The 15,220-nt window shown below is 42.8% G+C and overlaps 1 protein-coding gene across 1 annotated transcript; it reads left to right on the plus strand.

Annotated features, from left to right (window-relative positions):
- The first annotated feature begins 6,914 nt into the window (after positions 1 to 6,914).
- LOC125524331 (MADS-box transcription factor 7) lies at positions 6,915 to 12,398 on the plus strand. The gene is made up of 8 exons (XM_048689400.1): positions 6,915 to 7,420; positions 9,639 to 9,717; positions 10,400 to 10,470; positions 11,046 to 11,145; positions 11,326 to 11,367; positions 11,442 to 11,483; positions 11,710 to 11,867; positions 12,085 to 12,398. The coding sequence occupies exons 1-8, from the start codon at positions 7,236 to 7,238 to the stop codon at positions 12,146 to 12,148; spliced, it is 741 nt and encodes a 246-aa protein (XP_048545357.1). The 5' UTR covers positions 6,915 to 7,235; the 3' UTR covers positions 12,149 to 12,398.
- The last annotated feature ends 2,822 nt before the right edge of the window (positions 12,399 to 15,220 follow it).

Raw genomic sequence — 15,220 nt, forward strand, 5'->3', positions numbered from 1 at the left:
CTCATAGCTTTGAGAGAATCATTGATATCATGCTTAGGTGGAACAGATCTAAGCTTCAAAGAATCAACATCAAGAGAAATTCTATCCACGTTCCTAGCCAACTCATCAATCTTAGACAATTTGTCTTCAATCAAAGCATTGAAACTCTTTTGCGAACTAATAAATTCTTTAATATTAGATTCAAAATCAGAGGGCATCTATTATAATTTCCATAAGAATTGTTGTAGGAATTACCATTATTATTAGAGGAATTACTAGGAAACGACCTAGGATTAAAATTACCTCTATACGCGTTATTACCAAAATTGGTCCTACCAACAAAATTCACATCCATAGATTCATTATTATTCTCAATCAAAGTAGAAAAAGGCATATCATTAGGATCAGAAGAAACACTCTTATTAGCAAACAATTTCATAAGTTCATCCATCTTTCCACTCAAAACATTGATTTCTTCTATAGCATGCACCTTTTTATTAGTAGATCTTTCAGTATGCCATTGAGAATAATTAACCATAATATTATCTAGGAGTTTAGTAGCTTCTCCTAAAGTGATTTCCATAAAAGTTCTTCCCACGGCCGTATCTAAAAGATTTCTAGAAGCAAAGTTCAATCCGGCATAAAAATTTTGTATAATCATCCAAAGATTCAAACCATGAGTAGGGCAATTACGTATCATTAATTTCATCCTCTCCCAAGCTTGTGCAACATGTTCATGATCAAGTTGCTTAAAATTCATAATATCGTTTCTAAGAGTGATGATCTTAGCGGGAGGAAAATACTTAGAGATAAAAGCATCTTTGCACTTATTCCATGAATCGATACTATTTTTAGGCAAAGATGAAAACCAAGTTTTAGCACAATCTCTAAGAGAAAACGGGAATAGCTTCAGTTTAACAATATCATTATCCACATCTTTCTTCTTTTGAATATCACACAAATCAACAAAGTTGTTTAGATGAGTAGCGTCATCTTCACTAGGAAGGCCAGAAAACAGATCTTTCATGACAAGATTCAACAAGGCAGCATTAATTTCACAAGATTCAACATCGGTAGGAGGAGAAATCGGAGTGCTAATAAAATCCTTATTGTTGGTATTGGAAAAGTCACACAATTTAGTATTATCTTGAGCCATCGTACGAGCAAGCAATCCAACACACGAGCAAACAAGAAACAAGCAAAAAGAGATGAACTAGAAAAGAGAAGGGGAACGGAAAAAGAGGGCAAATAAAACAGCAAGTGTGAAGTGGGGGAGAGGAAAACGAGAGGCAAATGGAAAATAATGTAATGCGAGGGATAAGAGTTTGTGATGGGTACTTGGTATGTCTTGACTTGTGCGTAGACTCCCCGGCAACGGCGCTATAAATCCTTCTTGCTACCTCTTGACCAATGTGTTGGTTTTCCCTTGAAGAGGAAAGGGTGATGCAGCAAAGTAGCGTAAGTATTTCCCTCAGTTTTTGAGAACCAAGGTATCAATCCAGTAGGAGGCCACACGCAAGTCCCTCGCACCTACACAAACAAATAAGAACCTCGCAACCAACGCGATAAAGGAGTAGTCAATCCCTTCACGGTCACTTACGAGAGTGAGATCTGATAGAGATGATAATGATAACATAAATATTTTTGGTATTTTTATGATATAGATTGAAATTAAATATTGCAAAGTAAAATAGATTGGAAACTTATATGATGGAAAATAGACCCGGGGCCATAGGTTTCACTAGTGGATTCTCTCACGATAGCATAAGTATTACGGTGGGTGAACAAATTACTGTCGAGCAATAGATAGAAAAGCGAATAATTATGAGAATATCTAGGCATGATCATGTATATAGGCATCACGTCCATGAAAAGTAGACCGACTCCTGTCTGCATCTACTACTATTACTCCACACATCGACCGCTATCCAGCATGCATCTAGAGTATTAAGTTCATAAGAACAGAGTAACGCATTAGGTAAGATGACATGATGTAGAGGGATAAACTCAAGCAATATGATATAAACCCCATATTTTTATCCTCGATGGCAACAATACAATACGTGTCCTTTCCCTTTATGTCACTGGGATCGAGCACCGCAAGATTGAACCCAAAGCTAAGCACTTCTCCCATTGCAAGAAAGATCAATCTAGTAGGCCAAACCAAACTGATAATTCGAAGAGACTTGCAAAGATAACCAATCATGCATAAAAGATTTCAGAGAAGAATCAAATATTGTTCATAGATAGACTTGATCATAAACCCATAATTCATCGGATCTCGGCAAACACACTGCAAAAAGAGTTACAATGAATAGATCTCTAAGAAGATCGAGGAGAACTTTGTATTGAGATTCAAAGAGAGAGAAGAAGCCATCTAGCTAATAACTATGGACCCAAAGGTCTGAAGTAAACTACTCACACATCATCGGAGGGACCATGGAGTTGATGTAGAGGCCCTCCGTGATCGATGCCCCCTCCGGCGGAGCTCCAGAAAAGGCCGCAAGATGGGATCTCTTGGGTACAGAAGGTTGCGGCGGTGGAAATAGGGTTTCGTGGTGCTCCTGGATGTTTTCGGGGTATGTGAACATATATAGAAGGAAAAAGTAGGTCAGTTGAGCCACGAGGGGTGGCGCACCCCATGCCTCGTGGACTCCTCGTTTGTTTCCTGACGTCCACTCCAAGTCTTCTGGATCACGTTTGTTCCAGAAATCATGCTCCTGAAGGTTTCATTCTGTTTGGACTCCGTTTGATATTCCTTTTCTGTGAAACACTAAAATAGGCAAAAAAAACAGCAATTTGCACTGGGCCTTGGGTTAATAGGTTAGTCCCAAAAATAATATAAAAGTGTAAAATAAATCCCATTAACATCCAAAACAGATAATATAATAGCATGGAACAATAAAAAATTATAGATACGTTGGAGACGCATCATCTGTATCCCGTCGCTGGGGGCCTACGCCACTCCTGCCTATCGTGTTGTTGCCCGCTTTGTTTCCCATGAATGAAAAAAATGTCCCTTCTAAGTTCGAATGTGAGAGCCTTAACAAACTTGCTAGATGCGCGACCACCTGAGCTATGATCGAAAGATCATCCTACTCCATAGTTTGTATGGAGGAATCCAAACTTGTGTGGAGTAGGATGATCATAGGAAGCCTGCTTTCCTCATGGAGCTCGTGCGTCCTTGGGTAGTAATAGGGGATTTCAACCTTACCAAAGACCCATAGGACAAAAACAATGTCAGAGTGTTGCTGATGGATTGATGCTACTTGTGATAGGCGTTGGGATTTCCCTGGAGAGGAAAGGGTGATGTAGTATAGTACCAGAAAGTATTCCCTCAGTGAAGAACGAAGGTTTATCGAACCAATAGGAGATTCACGCAAATAACTATCAATACCTGCACACGCACAAACAAATACTTGCACCCAATGTAAGCAAGAGGGTTGTCAATCCCCTTGTACTCGTTAATTCAAGGATTAATTCTCATAGTGATAGACATATAAATTGCAAAACTAAATAAAAGTAAATACATTGCAGCAAGGTATTTAGGGTTTAGTAATATAAAGTGAATGCGATCCGGGGCCATAGATTTCACTAGAGGCATATCTCTCAAGAACATCGCAACTGTGGGTACACAAATTACTGTTGGGCAATTCATAGAAAACCACATAGTTATGATGTTATTCATGGCATGATCAGCACATAGGCATTATGTCCGTGACAAGTAGACCGAAACGATTCTGCATGTATTACTATTACTCCACTTCGAGAGCGCATCTATGCTTTCCTCTCTAGGTATTAAGTTTATAATAAACAGAGTAATGCTTTAAGCATGATGACATAATGTAGACAAAATAAGACCAATCAATATGATTGGACCCCATCGTTTTACCCTTAGTAGCAATAATACAAACACGTGATTCCCTACCCCTTCTGTCACGAGGTGAGAACACCGCATGATCGAACGTACTACTATGCACCACTTCCACTAAAGATCAACTCATCAACTTGGCCAAAGAAAACTCATAGGCCAGAAAGCATTACATAGTTACAACAATAACACATAATAAATTTCAAAAAATAATCAGTTACTTTCAATGAATAATCTGACCATAAACCCACAATTCATTGGATCCCAACAAATGCATCGCAAAAGTATTACATCGAATCAATCTCTAAAGAGAACATTATACTAAAATCAGAGAGAGGGGGAGCCATCTAGCTACTGCTATGGACCCGTAGGTCCTGTGAGGAACTACTCACACATCATCGAAGAGGCAGTAAGGTTGATGTAGAGGCCCTCCGTGATCAATTCCCCCTCCAGAAGAGTACCAACGGAGGCCTCCAGATGGATCGCGGAAGAACAGAGGCATGCGATGGCGGAATTATTGTTTCGGGTCTCGCTCTGGTGGTTTTTGGATTTTAGGGAATTTATTGTCTTGGAATTAGGACAAATGGAATTACGAGGAGGCCACAAGTCTGGGTGGAGCTTGTGGCTCTCTTGTGCATCGTCTGGTCTCCCCCTGAAGCTTCTAGGGTCCCTTCTGGTCTAGAAAAAATCACCGTAAAGTTTAATCGTGTTTGGACTTCATTTGGTATGATTTTCCTACAAAACAATAAAATAGGCAAAAACAGGAACTATCGTTGGGCACTGAGTTAATAGGTTACTTCCCAAAAATGACATAAAGTGCATATAAAGCATATAAGATAGATAATATAATAGCATGAAATAATCAAAAATTATAAATAGGTTTGAGACGTATCAATGGATCATTTTAAGAGAACTCTTAACAGATCAATTCTTAATGAAATTCCTCTCACCGGCCATAAGTTCACATGGAGCAACGAGCAAGCTATGCCCACGCTAGTTAGACTGGATCGAGCGTTATGCAATGTAGAATGGGAATTGATATTCACCGCGGCCAAGCTACTCCCACAATCCTCTGCTATCTCGGATCACTGCTCGCTAACGCTGGTTAATGTGGGTGTCATTACCAGGAGAGGTTCCTGACACGTCCATTTTGCATCACGATTTCCCACCATTATTTATCTTATTTTCAAGTTATATTTCATATTATGATGCAATTCTAATGCCTTTCTCTCTTAAAATGCAAGATACATCAAAGGGGAGGGATTAGCGGCAGCTAGAATTCTGACTTGAAAAAGCTACAACAAAAATACAATTCTTCGAAGCTCAAAATGAAGTGAAATTTTACATAGATTTATTTTATAATATATAAAAAATACTGGAAGAAAGAAATACCAAAGAAGAGCCTCGGTGGGCCACAAGTGCAGGGGTACGACCACCCCCAGGCCGCGCCACCTGGGCTTATGGGGCCCACGGAGGTCACCTCCCGACGTTCTTCTCCTATATAAAGCCATTTACCCTAGAAAATAAATAAGAAGACTTTCGGGACCTTCCGCTGCCGTCTCGAGGCGGAAACAGAGGCAGAGCACTTCTGCTCTTTGGCAGAGCGATTCTCCAGAGGAAACTTCCCTCCAGGAGTGGGATATCGAAGTCCTCATCATGACCAACATTCCTCTCACTGTGGTAGAACTCATCCCAATCAACATCTTCACCAGCATCATCTCATCTCAAAACCCTATTTCATCTCTTGTTCTCAGTCTTTGTATCACATCTCATATTGGTACCTGAGGGATGCTAGTAGTGTTGATTATATCTTGTAGTTGATGCTAGCTAGTTGGGGGGTGCTAGTTGTATGTTTAGTACCTGGGGGTGCTAGTCGTGCGTGTGGTGATGATTGCGTTTTGCTCCAGCACGGTTAGCTTAGCAAATTTGAATTATCAAGTGCTATTGTACATCTAGAGCAAAACCTAAGTAAAAAATATATATACATTATCTGTTGGAGCATTGTTTTTAGGCGTTAGTTTACACGCTCTAATGCGGAATACGTCCTTCTGGGTTCCCGCCAGAGAACCGGACCCGACACGACCAGACTGCGTTAGTTTACTCTACTCTTGCAGCCATCAGCAAAGGCAGCACTTGAGCGACACTGCTCTCACCACACGCCATTTTCCTTTGGACGGCATACGTCGAACTCACGTCACCATAGGTCTCATACCGTTCGCCGAATGCCCGGGTCCCGCCCGATCGATGGAGCCATCAAATCGGTCACTCGCTGGCATGCTCTGCGCGACGTACGTTCCTTTGTCCGGTCTGAAGCCCGAGCCTGGACACGAAGGTTGCTGGCTCCCGTACGCTACGCCGGGTTGTAAAACGACCACGCGCCGGCCCGCTCTCTCGCTGATTAGTGCAGCAAATGCCAGTCCGCACCCGCCACGTGAACCGATCGAATTATCAGCCACATTTTTTGGTTCTGCTCATCGAGGATTTTACTCGCCGAGGAACATCGGCCCGGGGATCCCGTCGTCTTCGTGCGCGGCAGATGGAAGCAACAGTGTCCTCCCGGTGGATCGGCTGTTCGTGCCCATGCCATGCATGAATGCACCGGCGTGCGGTCGCTTGGCCGATGGGTGCCGCCGTACGGGCCCGGACCCCGGCCGGGGAAGACGCATCAACCTCCGCTGTGGGCGCATATGTGGTGGGCCGGGACATGCATGCATGTTACGTACGCGGGCAGCCAGCCAGGATCCGCAACGCACCACGTGTCGACCGCAGGGCCATCGGCCGCGCCGATCGGACGGCTCGCCAACCGACCAGCCGTTGAAAAAATCCCTCACCGCGGCTTCCTGCGGATCCGCTGCAGCGCCATGTCTTGCGAGCGCCTCGGTGTGACCGTGTCAGAGAGCGAGCGAGCGAGAGAGAGAGCAGAACGGGAGCGTGCTTGTGTGTGTGGAGCTAGCCGTGCTTGGAGTGCAAAAAGCTAGCGAATAAAGCAGGGCGTGGAGGAGGAGTTAAGGATGGATGGCGACGGGGACGGGGACGGACGGACGCGACGCGCGGCCCATCCCATCCCTAGCCTTCCGGAAACGCGCTACGCTGCTGGTCCTCTAGGGTTTCCCCCCTACTCATCCTTTGCCAAAAACGGCACCCCGCGGAGCCCCCCTTGTGCCCACTGGCTCCTCCCCTGCACCCATCATCTCTCGCTTTAATCCCTACCAGGCTAGCCAGCCAGCTGCCTGCCTGCCTGCTCCTCCCACCCCCTTATCTTCCTCCCCTCCTCTCCCTTGTTGCTACGAGTAGTACGCTTGGTGGTGGTGGTGGTGTGTGTGTATGGTTGCTGCAGCATAGCTAGCTAGGGACGGGGAAGGTGGAGGAAGCAGCGGAGTCAGCCATGGGGAGGGGGAGGGTGGAGCTGAAGCGGATCGAGAACAAGATCAACCGCCAGGTCACCTTCGCCAAGCGCAGGAACGGCCTGCTCAAGAAGGCCTACGAGCTCTCCGTGCTGTGCGACGCCGAGGTCGCGCTCATCGTCTTCTCCAACCGCGGCAAGCTCTACGAGTTCTGCAGCACCCAGAGGTATACACACGCGCTTGTCCGTTCGCTCAAATCGTGCGCGCGCGAGTCATCTTGCCAGATCTGCCCATGAAATGGCGTCCCCTTGCGCGTCACGTCACCAAGCTCCGTCCAGCTACGTCGCTGAGGTGCCGCGCGCGAGGGACGGCTGTTTCGCGTGGATCTGTGCAATTGAGCGTCCCGAGGTTAGGGGGGCACTTACGATCCGCCGGATTGGCGCCGGCTTTCCAGGGACTACCGAGCCGGATCCGCCCAATACCGTGGGTTTTAGGGTTTCCTCCCTGCTGGTCATTTTGGTGCACCGTACTTTCCCGGATTCCCGGTCGAGACACTCCCTGATCTAACTATGTAGTGGACTTTGCGGGCATCCAGTGGGGTGGTTTCCTTAATTACAAACCATTTCTTCTATGGTAACCCCGAAACGAAGGTTCCGACCTTGGATGAGAAACATAGAAACAAAATGAAGTTGCAAACAGAAGACTAAATGTTTGTGTACAGATGTGCATGGTGAGTAGCAACCATTGCTATACATCTCATAGTTATTAGCAAATTATGTTCTACGGAGGTTGATGTAGCTAGATGCTGTACATGTGAAACTCCATGCAAAGCTGAAGTCATAGTGTCTTTGGTGGGAGTGTATCATCATCTAAGGGATGATGAAATTTTTGAATGTTGGTCTAGCTTTCCGAGAGAGTAGAACTAATTAATGGATGCATGAAAGATGGTTGATTCTAACTTTGGACACGCCCACATACCTACCTAAGATCTTGTACAATACAATTGCCTATAGTATATATTGCAAACTTACAAGTATTCCCAAGGTACACATTGTCTTAAACATTATACCATCGTTAGCATATTTATTTAGAATGTACATGTTAGTAGAAAAGTATTATTACGATTTTGTCAGTGCTTTGTTCAAGATAAACTAATTTTCTCCTTAGCAGTGTAAACAATTTGTGAAGTCACAAAGTTTGACTCCATGTTTTCTGAATTGACTTGTGTGCACCACGTGTTAGGTAGGAGTAGAAGTAATTAACTTGCATTGCAGAAATATAAGTTATTGTTACGTGTTTTTTTTTGTTAATTGAGGTTTTCTTTAGCCAAAAAAATGTTAAATTTCAATCAATTCCCTCGAGCGCATCCATTCACTCAGTTGTCAAGTGAGCATTCATGGGAGCTAATGACATTTTAGCACACACATAAAACTAGCACATATATTTTGTGTGGTTTGCACTAAAAAGCTGGACTGAAAATTACTCATCACTTAGTGTGAAGATTCCTGGTACGCAAGGATCGGGGAGTCAGGAACAACCTTGGTGCAACCGCGTACACCCTATGTTCTTCTGTATTTTTGTTTCTAATGTGTTATTGCTCTCGGTACACACTATTGTGTACCCCTTTCTTTTAGTACATAATGTTATTTTTAAGTCAGCATCTCAACAAGTTATCTCATGTCGCCACTGCAGCACTGTGCATATTTTGATTTGAGACAGAGATTCTTTAACTTAAACTCCCTGACTTTGGAGCGGCTGACATATGAATCCAAGAAAAGGCTAGCCCACATGCTAGCAACCCAAAATTAGGTTGGGTAGAATTTTACGAGAACACGGGTCATTAGTTACGGACTGATACTCCTAAGATAGTTTTACGACCAACAAAAAAAATAGAGTTACTTAATTCATGTTCGAAAGATGTCTAGTTTGGGCATCATTTCTCTCGATCAATTCTTAGTGAGTAGCTGTCCACTACTCCACTCCCTTCATTACCACTTGTTTTTCTGCGGGTAACCTTCATTATCACTTTGTACCGTTTAAGTAAGTTTCTCATCAGGCGTATCCTGTGGCGTCACGGTGGATATTTTGATTCGTGGGCTGGTACTGTAGTAAGAACATTTTAGAGGCCCAACTGAACTGCGAAGTAGAGTACTAGCCACTGACACATAGAATCTTTACCTCTACACTTGGCACGTGCCTTTTCTTATCCTCACCGTCTGTTCTAGCTCTGCAGTAAATAATCTAACATTAATATTCACATATAGATTTGTCATGCGGTTTTGGTGCCTGGCTATATATATCTAGTAACCTAATTCCTCCGTCCCAAAATAAGTGTTTCAACTTTAGTACAACTTTATGCTAAACTTAGTACGAACTTGAGACATTTATTTTAAGACGGAGGGAGTATGATTGAAATATAACTTTTGCCATTGGACATGTTGTAGCATGACGAAGACACTCGACAAGTATCAAAAATGCAGTTATGCAGGACCTGAAACTACTGTGCAGAACAGAGAAAATGAGGTAGAACCTGTTACCCATGAGTTGGCAAGAAGATTTTTACTACTTAATTACATTTGCTGTAGAAATCTCCGTACTTTCAGTGCGTATATTACCAGCTGTTCCTACATATAAATGATATTCTAGGTTTGGAATTAATCATATGCATATCACATGGAAAGTATCTGCAACCCCCGAAAGGTCTCAAGAATATTTAAAGCATGCAAATATACCAAAACACTTCCTATTATGGCCCCATGATTCTCAAACTCTAAAAATACACAAATTCATATATTACACATGGTTTACGGAATATGTAGCCCATTAACTCAAACTTGGGTCATCTTCATCTTTAAATGTAAGCATGCACTACAATTGGTAGGATGAACTGACCACACATCAGGGTGACAGAAAATGACTCCTAATTATAATTGTTATTAGTGTGCTGATTTCTGCCCTGTGCTCTTTCATGCAAGAAATTACACATGACTTGATACGATGGAGTCAAAAGTAATCTCTCTGTCATTACAAAGTACGCACTCTTTAGTTATTTTAAGGCGAAAATGAATCACATGTGATGTCAGTTAATTCTTTACATAATTATATCCGTATATTTGTAATTTTATGATGCATAATGTTCAATAAATTGCTGTTCTTATCATTCTTAGTGAAGTAAAGTTGTGCTATGTTATTTATTTCCTTTCAGCAACTGAAAAACAGCCGCAATGAGTACCTGAAACTAAAGGCACGGGTTGATAATTTACAGCGAACACAAAGGTAAGCTGTGTTTTCAATGAGCTATTTTAACACTTTCTTTTATATTGTTGCTTTATCACTCATTATCTTGAATATAAAATAACTAAAATCAGCAGAAATTACGAATGCAAAATGTGTTGCTCTTTTGCAACATATCACCATCAGAAACCATATCTTTAGTGATGATCAAAATTTAAGTGCAGTAACTAGTCATTGTTTTGATTGCTTGAGTGATTGTCAGATTGAGCATCAAACTGCAATTAATATTCCTTCAAAATGGAATACAATAGAAACTTTAAGAAAGTACTACATCCGTCTCAAAAACGTCTTATATTTTGAATGGAGGTAGTAGTAACTTTTAGAGAGTTTGGTGGATCTTTACCAGACTGTTGGTGCTTGCAAATGTGACATTCAAAGGTCACAAAAGTAAAAGTACGCATATACTCAACTTAATATGGATCACTACCAGTGATCCTGTCCATTCCAACAAATCCGAGTTTACCCTTTAATCATAGTATCGTTTCTTTTCAGTGTAGTCGAAAGGTGAAATAATAATTTTATCAGCACAATTAACCACTTCTTTGCATCTTATCCAGGAATTTGCTTGGTGAAGATCTTGATTCCTTAGGCATAAAAGAGCTCGAGAGCCTTGAGAAGCAACTCGATTCGTCCTTGAAGCACATTCGAACAACAAGGGTACTGATTACTTAATTTTTAACAAGTGATTTTTTCCAGCTAATAAGTGTGAGTTTTTCCTTTTGAAGTAGATATATCTCTCCATATGAAAAATCTTTACGTTATTTTCTTAATGCCTTTATGTGTATACAACTATGAGGTTGCTTTGCGCCCTAACAAGTTTTTTCCCCCTTATTTTAGACACAACATATGGTTGACCAATTGACAGAACTCCAGAGAAGGGTACGCTCTCTCAGAAATCCAACAGTATTAAAAGCTATTTAGTGAATGACCTCCATAATTTATTAAACATGCAGGAACAAATGTTTTCAGAGGCGAATAAATGTCTTCGAATAAAAGTAGGTACTTCTGCGATTGCAAGTCTAATTATTTCATATATGTATTCTTGTAGCAACATTCCATATGTATTTCATCTCAAAGGATATCAAAATGAAACAGTTACTTTCTTACTCATCGTAACCCTAATTGTTCTTTGAGAACAACTAGCAAAAAAAAGAAATCCATGACTGGTACTCTTAAAACGAACAGGTTAGGTAATGTTTGATTTTGTTTTGAGAGATACAGTTGGAGGAGAGCAACCAGGTTCATGGGCAGCAGCTCTGGGAGCACAACAACAATGTACTGAGCTATGAACGTCAGCCGGAAGTGCAGCCGCCGATGCACGGCGGCAATGGATTCTTCCACCCCCTTGATGCAGCTGGTGAACCCACACTTCACATAGGGTATTACTCTCATCCTACGTTTGAAGTTTGATATAAATTTAACCTGTCGAGGTAGCAGCCGTAATTTGTAGGAGTATAATTGTTTTGCGGCAGAGTACTTTCTGTAGGGCGAATTTCATATATTTTGTTATAAAAGACTGTTGCATACTTAGGAGGTGCATTTCCTCCATATATATATTTAGCCATTCAACTGATTTTTAATCCCCTCTTTCCGCAGGTACCCTCCTGAGTCCCTGAATAGCTCATGCATGACTACTTTCATGCCCCCATGGTTGCCTTGATTGAAGACGGCGAAGAAAGTGTGAAAAATAAGTATATACGCGGCACCCAGCCGGCCGCATATATGCATGTATTCTACTTCGAGTGATGGATTATTCCAGTCAAGATCCTCAGTTATTTTGCATGCAACTTTTGTGTCATGAAAACTTCAGAACCCTGTATTTGATGCTCAAGATTATTGTGTTACTTGCGTGTAAAAGAACATACATTATATTACTAGAGTGGCTATGCGTGATGATTTTTTCCCCTTAACTCTATTGGAATTATTGGCATAATTTGTAGAAAAAATCCGGAAGCACCGCATGGTGGCCCATTCATGCATAAGTTTAGTCCGACCCCACTAATAGATGAGTGAGCTACCATGTGAGCCACTACACGTGATGGACGAGTCAGGGGCGCCGTCGCAGGGAGGGCATGTGTCCCTTGACCTCCGCATGGACCCATGGACCTCCCAACTCTCCATCCCTATACACTTCATCGATCCTGGACTTCTTCTGTGTCACTGTTGTTGCCATGAGCTCTGATACCATCCTCCTCCTTGACTTCGTTGACACCTGCAACCATATGTTTCTACCATCGGTATACTTTCAACATAGCTGGCTACGGTATTTCGATGCAGCCAATGGCAATGATGGATAAGCGCCAAGAGCGGCAAGCTTGAGGTGCGTCTCGGTGATGGCATATCAATAGGAGCAACAAGGTGGATGTAGTGCCCTCGATGAAAAGCTACTCTGCATCAACAATAAGGAGTCATCTATCCACGTCACAAAAAACGCCTTGCAAAATAGCTTAAGATGTTCAAGGGGTTGTTTTATCTGGTTTTGCAAAGTTGAGGGGATTATGTACTGTAACTATTTTTCAAGTTGAGAGGGTGATGTGGCTCAATTATCAAAGTTCAGCCTTCCAAAATAGCTTAAGATGATCGAGGGGTTGTTTTATCTGATTTGAGAAAGTTGAGGGGATTATGTACTATAATTGTTTTTTGAGTTGAGAGGGTGATGTGGCTCCATTGTGAAAGTTTAGGGGGCGTGAGAGAAAAAGAAAAGTCAATGTCATTTTGGGTGACTAGATTACACTACTAGGAGAAACCTTATAGATAGAATCTTAGCAGTAGCGCGGGGTACAGGGCAACCGCTACTGCTACTTTGCATTAGCGCGAGGTGTAAACAAGCGCTACAGGTAACCAATAGTAGTAGCGCTGGTCACCCGCCCAACGCTGCTGCTAAGTGGTTCTGACCTAACCCACCGAGGCTACCCGTAGCAGTAGCGCGTCCTGGGTAAAACACGCTACTGCTAAACTAATAACAATAGCGCACCTACGCCGAACAGCGCTACCACTACCGCTCTAATGTTCCTGGCTTGTGGGCCCAAGTTACCAGTAGCGTGTGCCCAAACCCGCGCTACTGCTATGGCGTTTAGCAGTAGTGCTGTCCCTTAACACGCGCTGCTGCTAAACCCATCCTATCTTCTCCGCGCGTCCGCCCCTCACTCTCCCCTCTCCACTCCACTCTCACTTTCCCCCGCACCGGCCCTCCCCAGCCACCGCCATCGCCCGCCCCTCCTGCTCCTCCTCCACCGAGGTAGCTCCTCCCTCCTCCTTCCACCTTCCTCCCCTCCTCATCCCTTCACCTCCCGATCCCTCCCTCCCTCCTTCCACCTTCCTCTCCCTCCTCAGTCCCGCCTTCCTCCCTGCCTCGTCCGTCCTCCTCCTCACTGCTTCATCCGTCCTCCTCCCTCCCTCCCTCACTCACCCCTCCCTTCGTTCCTGCTCCCTCCACCTCTGATCCCTCTGTTTTTGAAATTTTAATAATACAAATGTTTAGGTATTAAATTTAGTAATAAAAGTTTATAGTAAGAAAAATTAGGTATAGCAATTTTAGTAATATAAATTTTTAGTGAGTGTTGAATAGAGTAGAACTAGGGTATTTTGTCATGTCAACATCACATTGCCAAATTTAGAGAGAGAGAGAGACCTATATTGTCCGAATGAAATTTTTATTAAGTGTTGAATAGAGTAGAACTAGAGTCGAACTAGGGTATTTTGTAAGTGTATGATGGTCCTATTTAGTTATGCTTCTTGTCCGAATGAAATGTTCGGATTATAAGATATATTAAAATGTTTTTGTTAATATTTGGAACCATTGAAATGCAATGAGCAACAAGTTTGAATGCTCATGTGTGAGTGCTCATGTGGCGTAGGGTTCGTAGATCACCGACGAGCTGGTCGATGACGCCCAGAAGATCACCGACGACACCCGCCCAGTCGACAACCATCGTCTATACTGAGTAAACATGGTATATGTGGTCTATGTGGTTTCATAGATGTACTACTAGTAGATAAGTATCTATGACAATGTGTATGCACATCTTTATATCGCAGGGAAAATCCGAGTGGCCTAAGTTTTGCCGGAGTGTTGATTCATATTCGTCCCGACAAATTTCAGTAGCTCGATATGTCCTATTTTAGCAAAGGTCATGCCGGATTTTTCCGTGAATTTTAGCATGACTTGTTCTAGAATATGTAGGAAATATCGAGTACCTCGGATTTTCTAGAAAGAGAATTAAACGAGATTTCGGGTTGACTTTAAGTCTGTCAGGGCTCCATACATGACAGTCAAAAAATCAGTGAGCGAGAGTCTCCACCATATATGAGAGAAGAAGAACGCGGACTGTTGTCATGGGGGTCGCTTCTCCTTCTTCTCCTTGTGCTAGACCTTTGTTATGCACTACGAGAAGGAGGAGTAGCGACCATCACCGACGGTCGAAGAATCAATGAGGGAGTGTCCACCATATATGAGAGAGGAAGGAGAATCTCGACTGTTGTCGTGGGGTCACTTTTCCTTCGTTCTCATGTGCTAGACATTTTGGTGTAATGCACTCGGGAACGAGTGGAGGAGCGACCATCACCGACGGTCGAATATATTAGAGAGGGAGTGCCCACCATATACACCACGTGAGAAGGAAGACTCGACAGACTGAAAGTCAACCCATGGTGAACAATAATAAAGATTTGGATAGCGTATCAAGCATAGCTCACATATTTATTTTATTTTGTGTAGGGAAGATCACCGACG

Source organism: Triticum urartu, chromosome 7 (assembly GCF_003073215.2).
Source record: "Triticum urartu cultivar G1812 chromosome 7, Tu2.1, whole genome shotgun sequence".
In the NCBI taxonomy this organism is placed as follows: Eukaryota; Viridiplantae; Streptophyta; class Magnoliopsida; order Poales; family Poaceae; genus Triticum; species Triticum urartu.

Excerpts from the sequence above, each read along its gene's own strand:
- LOC125524331 (XM_048689400.1), top strand. The coding sequence starts at position 7,236 with ATGGGGAGGGGGAGGGTGGAGCTGAAGCGGATCGAGAACAAGATCAAC. Across the intron at positions 10,471-11,045 it reads AATTTACAGCGAACACAAAG|GAATTTGCTTGGTGAAGATC; the intron begins GTAAGCTGTGTT and ends CATCTTATCCAG. Across the intron at positions 11,484-11,709 it reads ATAAATGTCTTCGAATAAAA|TTGGAGGAGAGCAACCAGGT; the intron begins GTAGGTACTTCT and ends TGAGAGATACAG.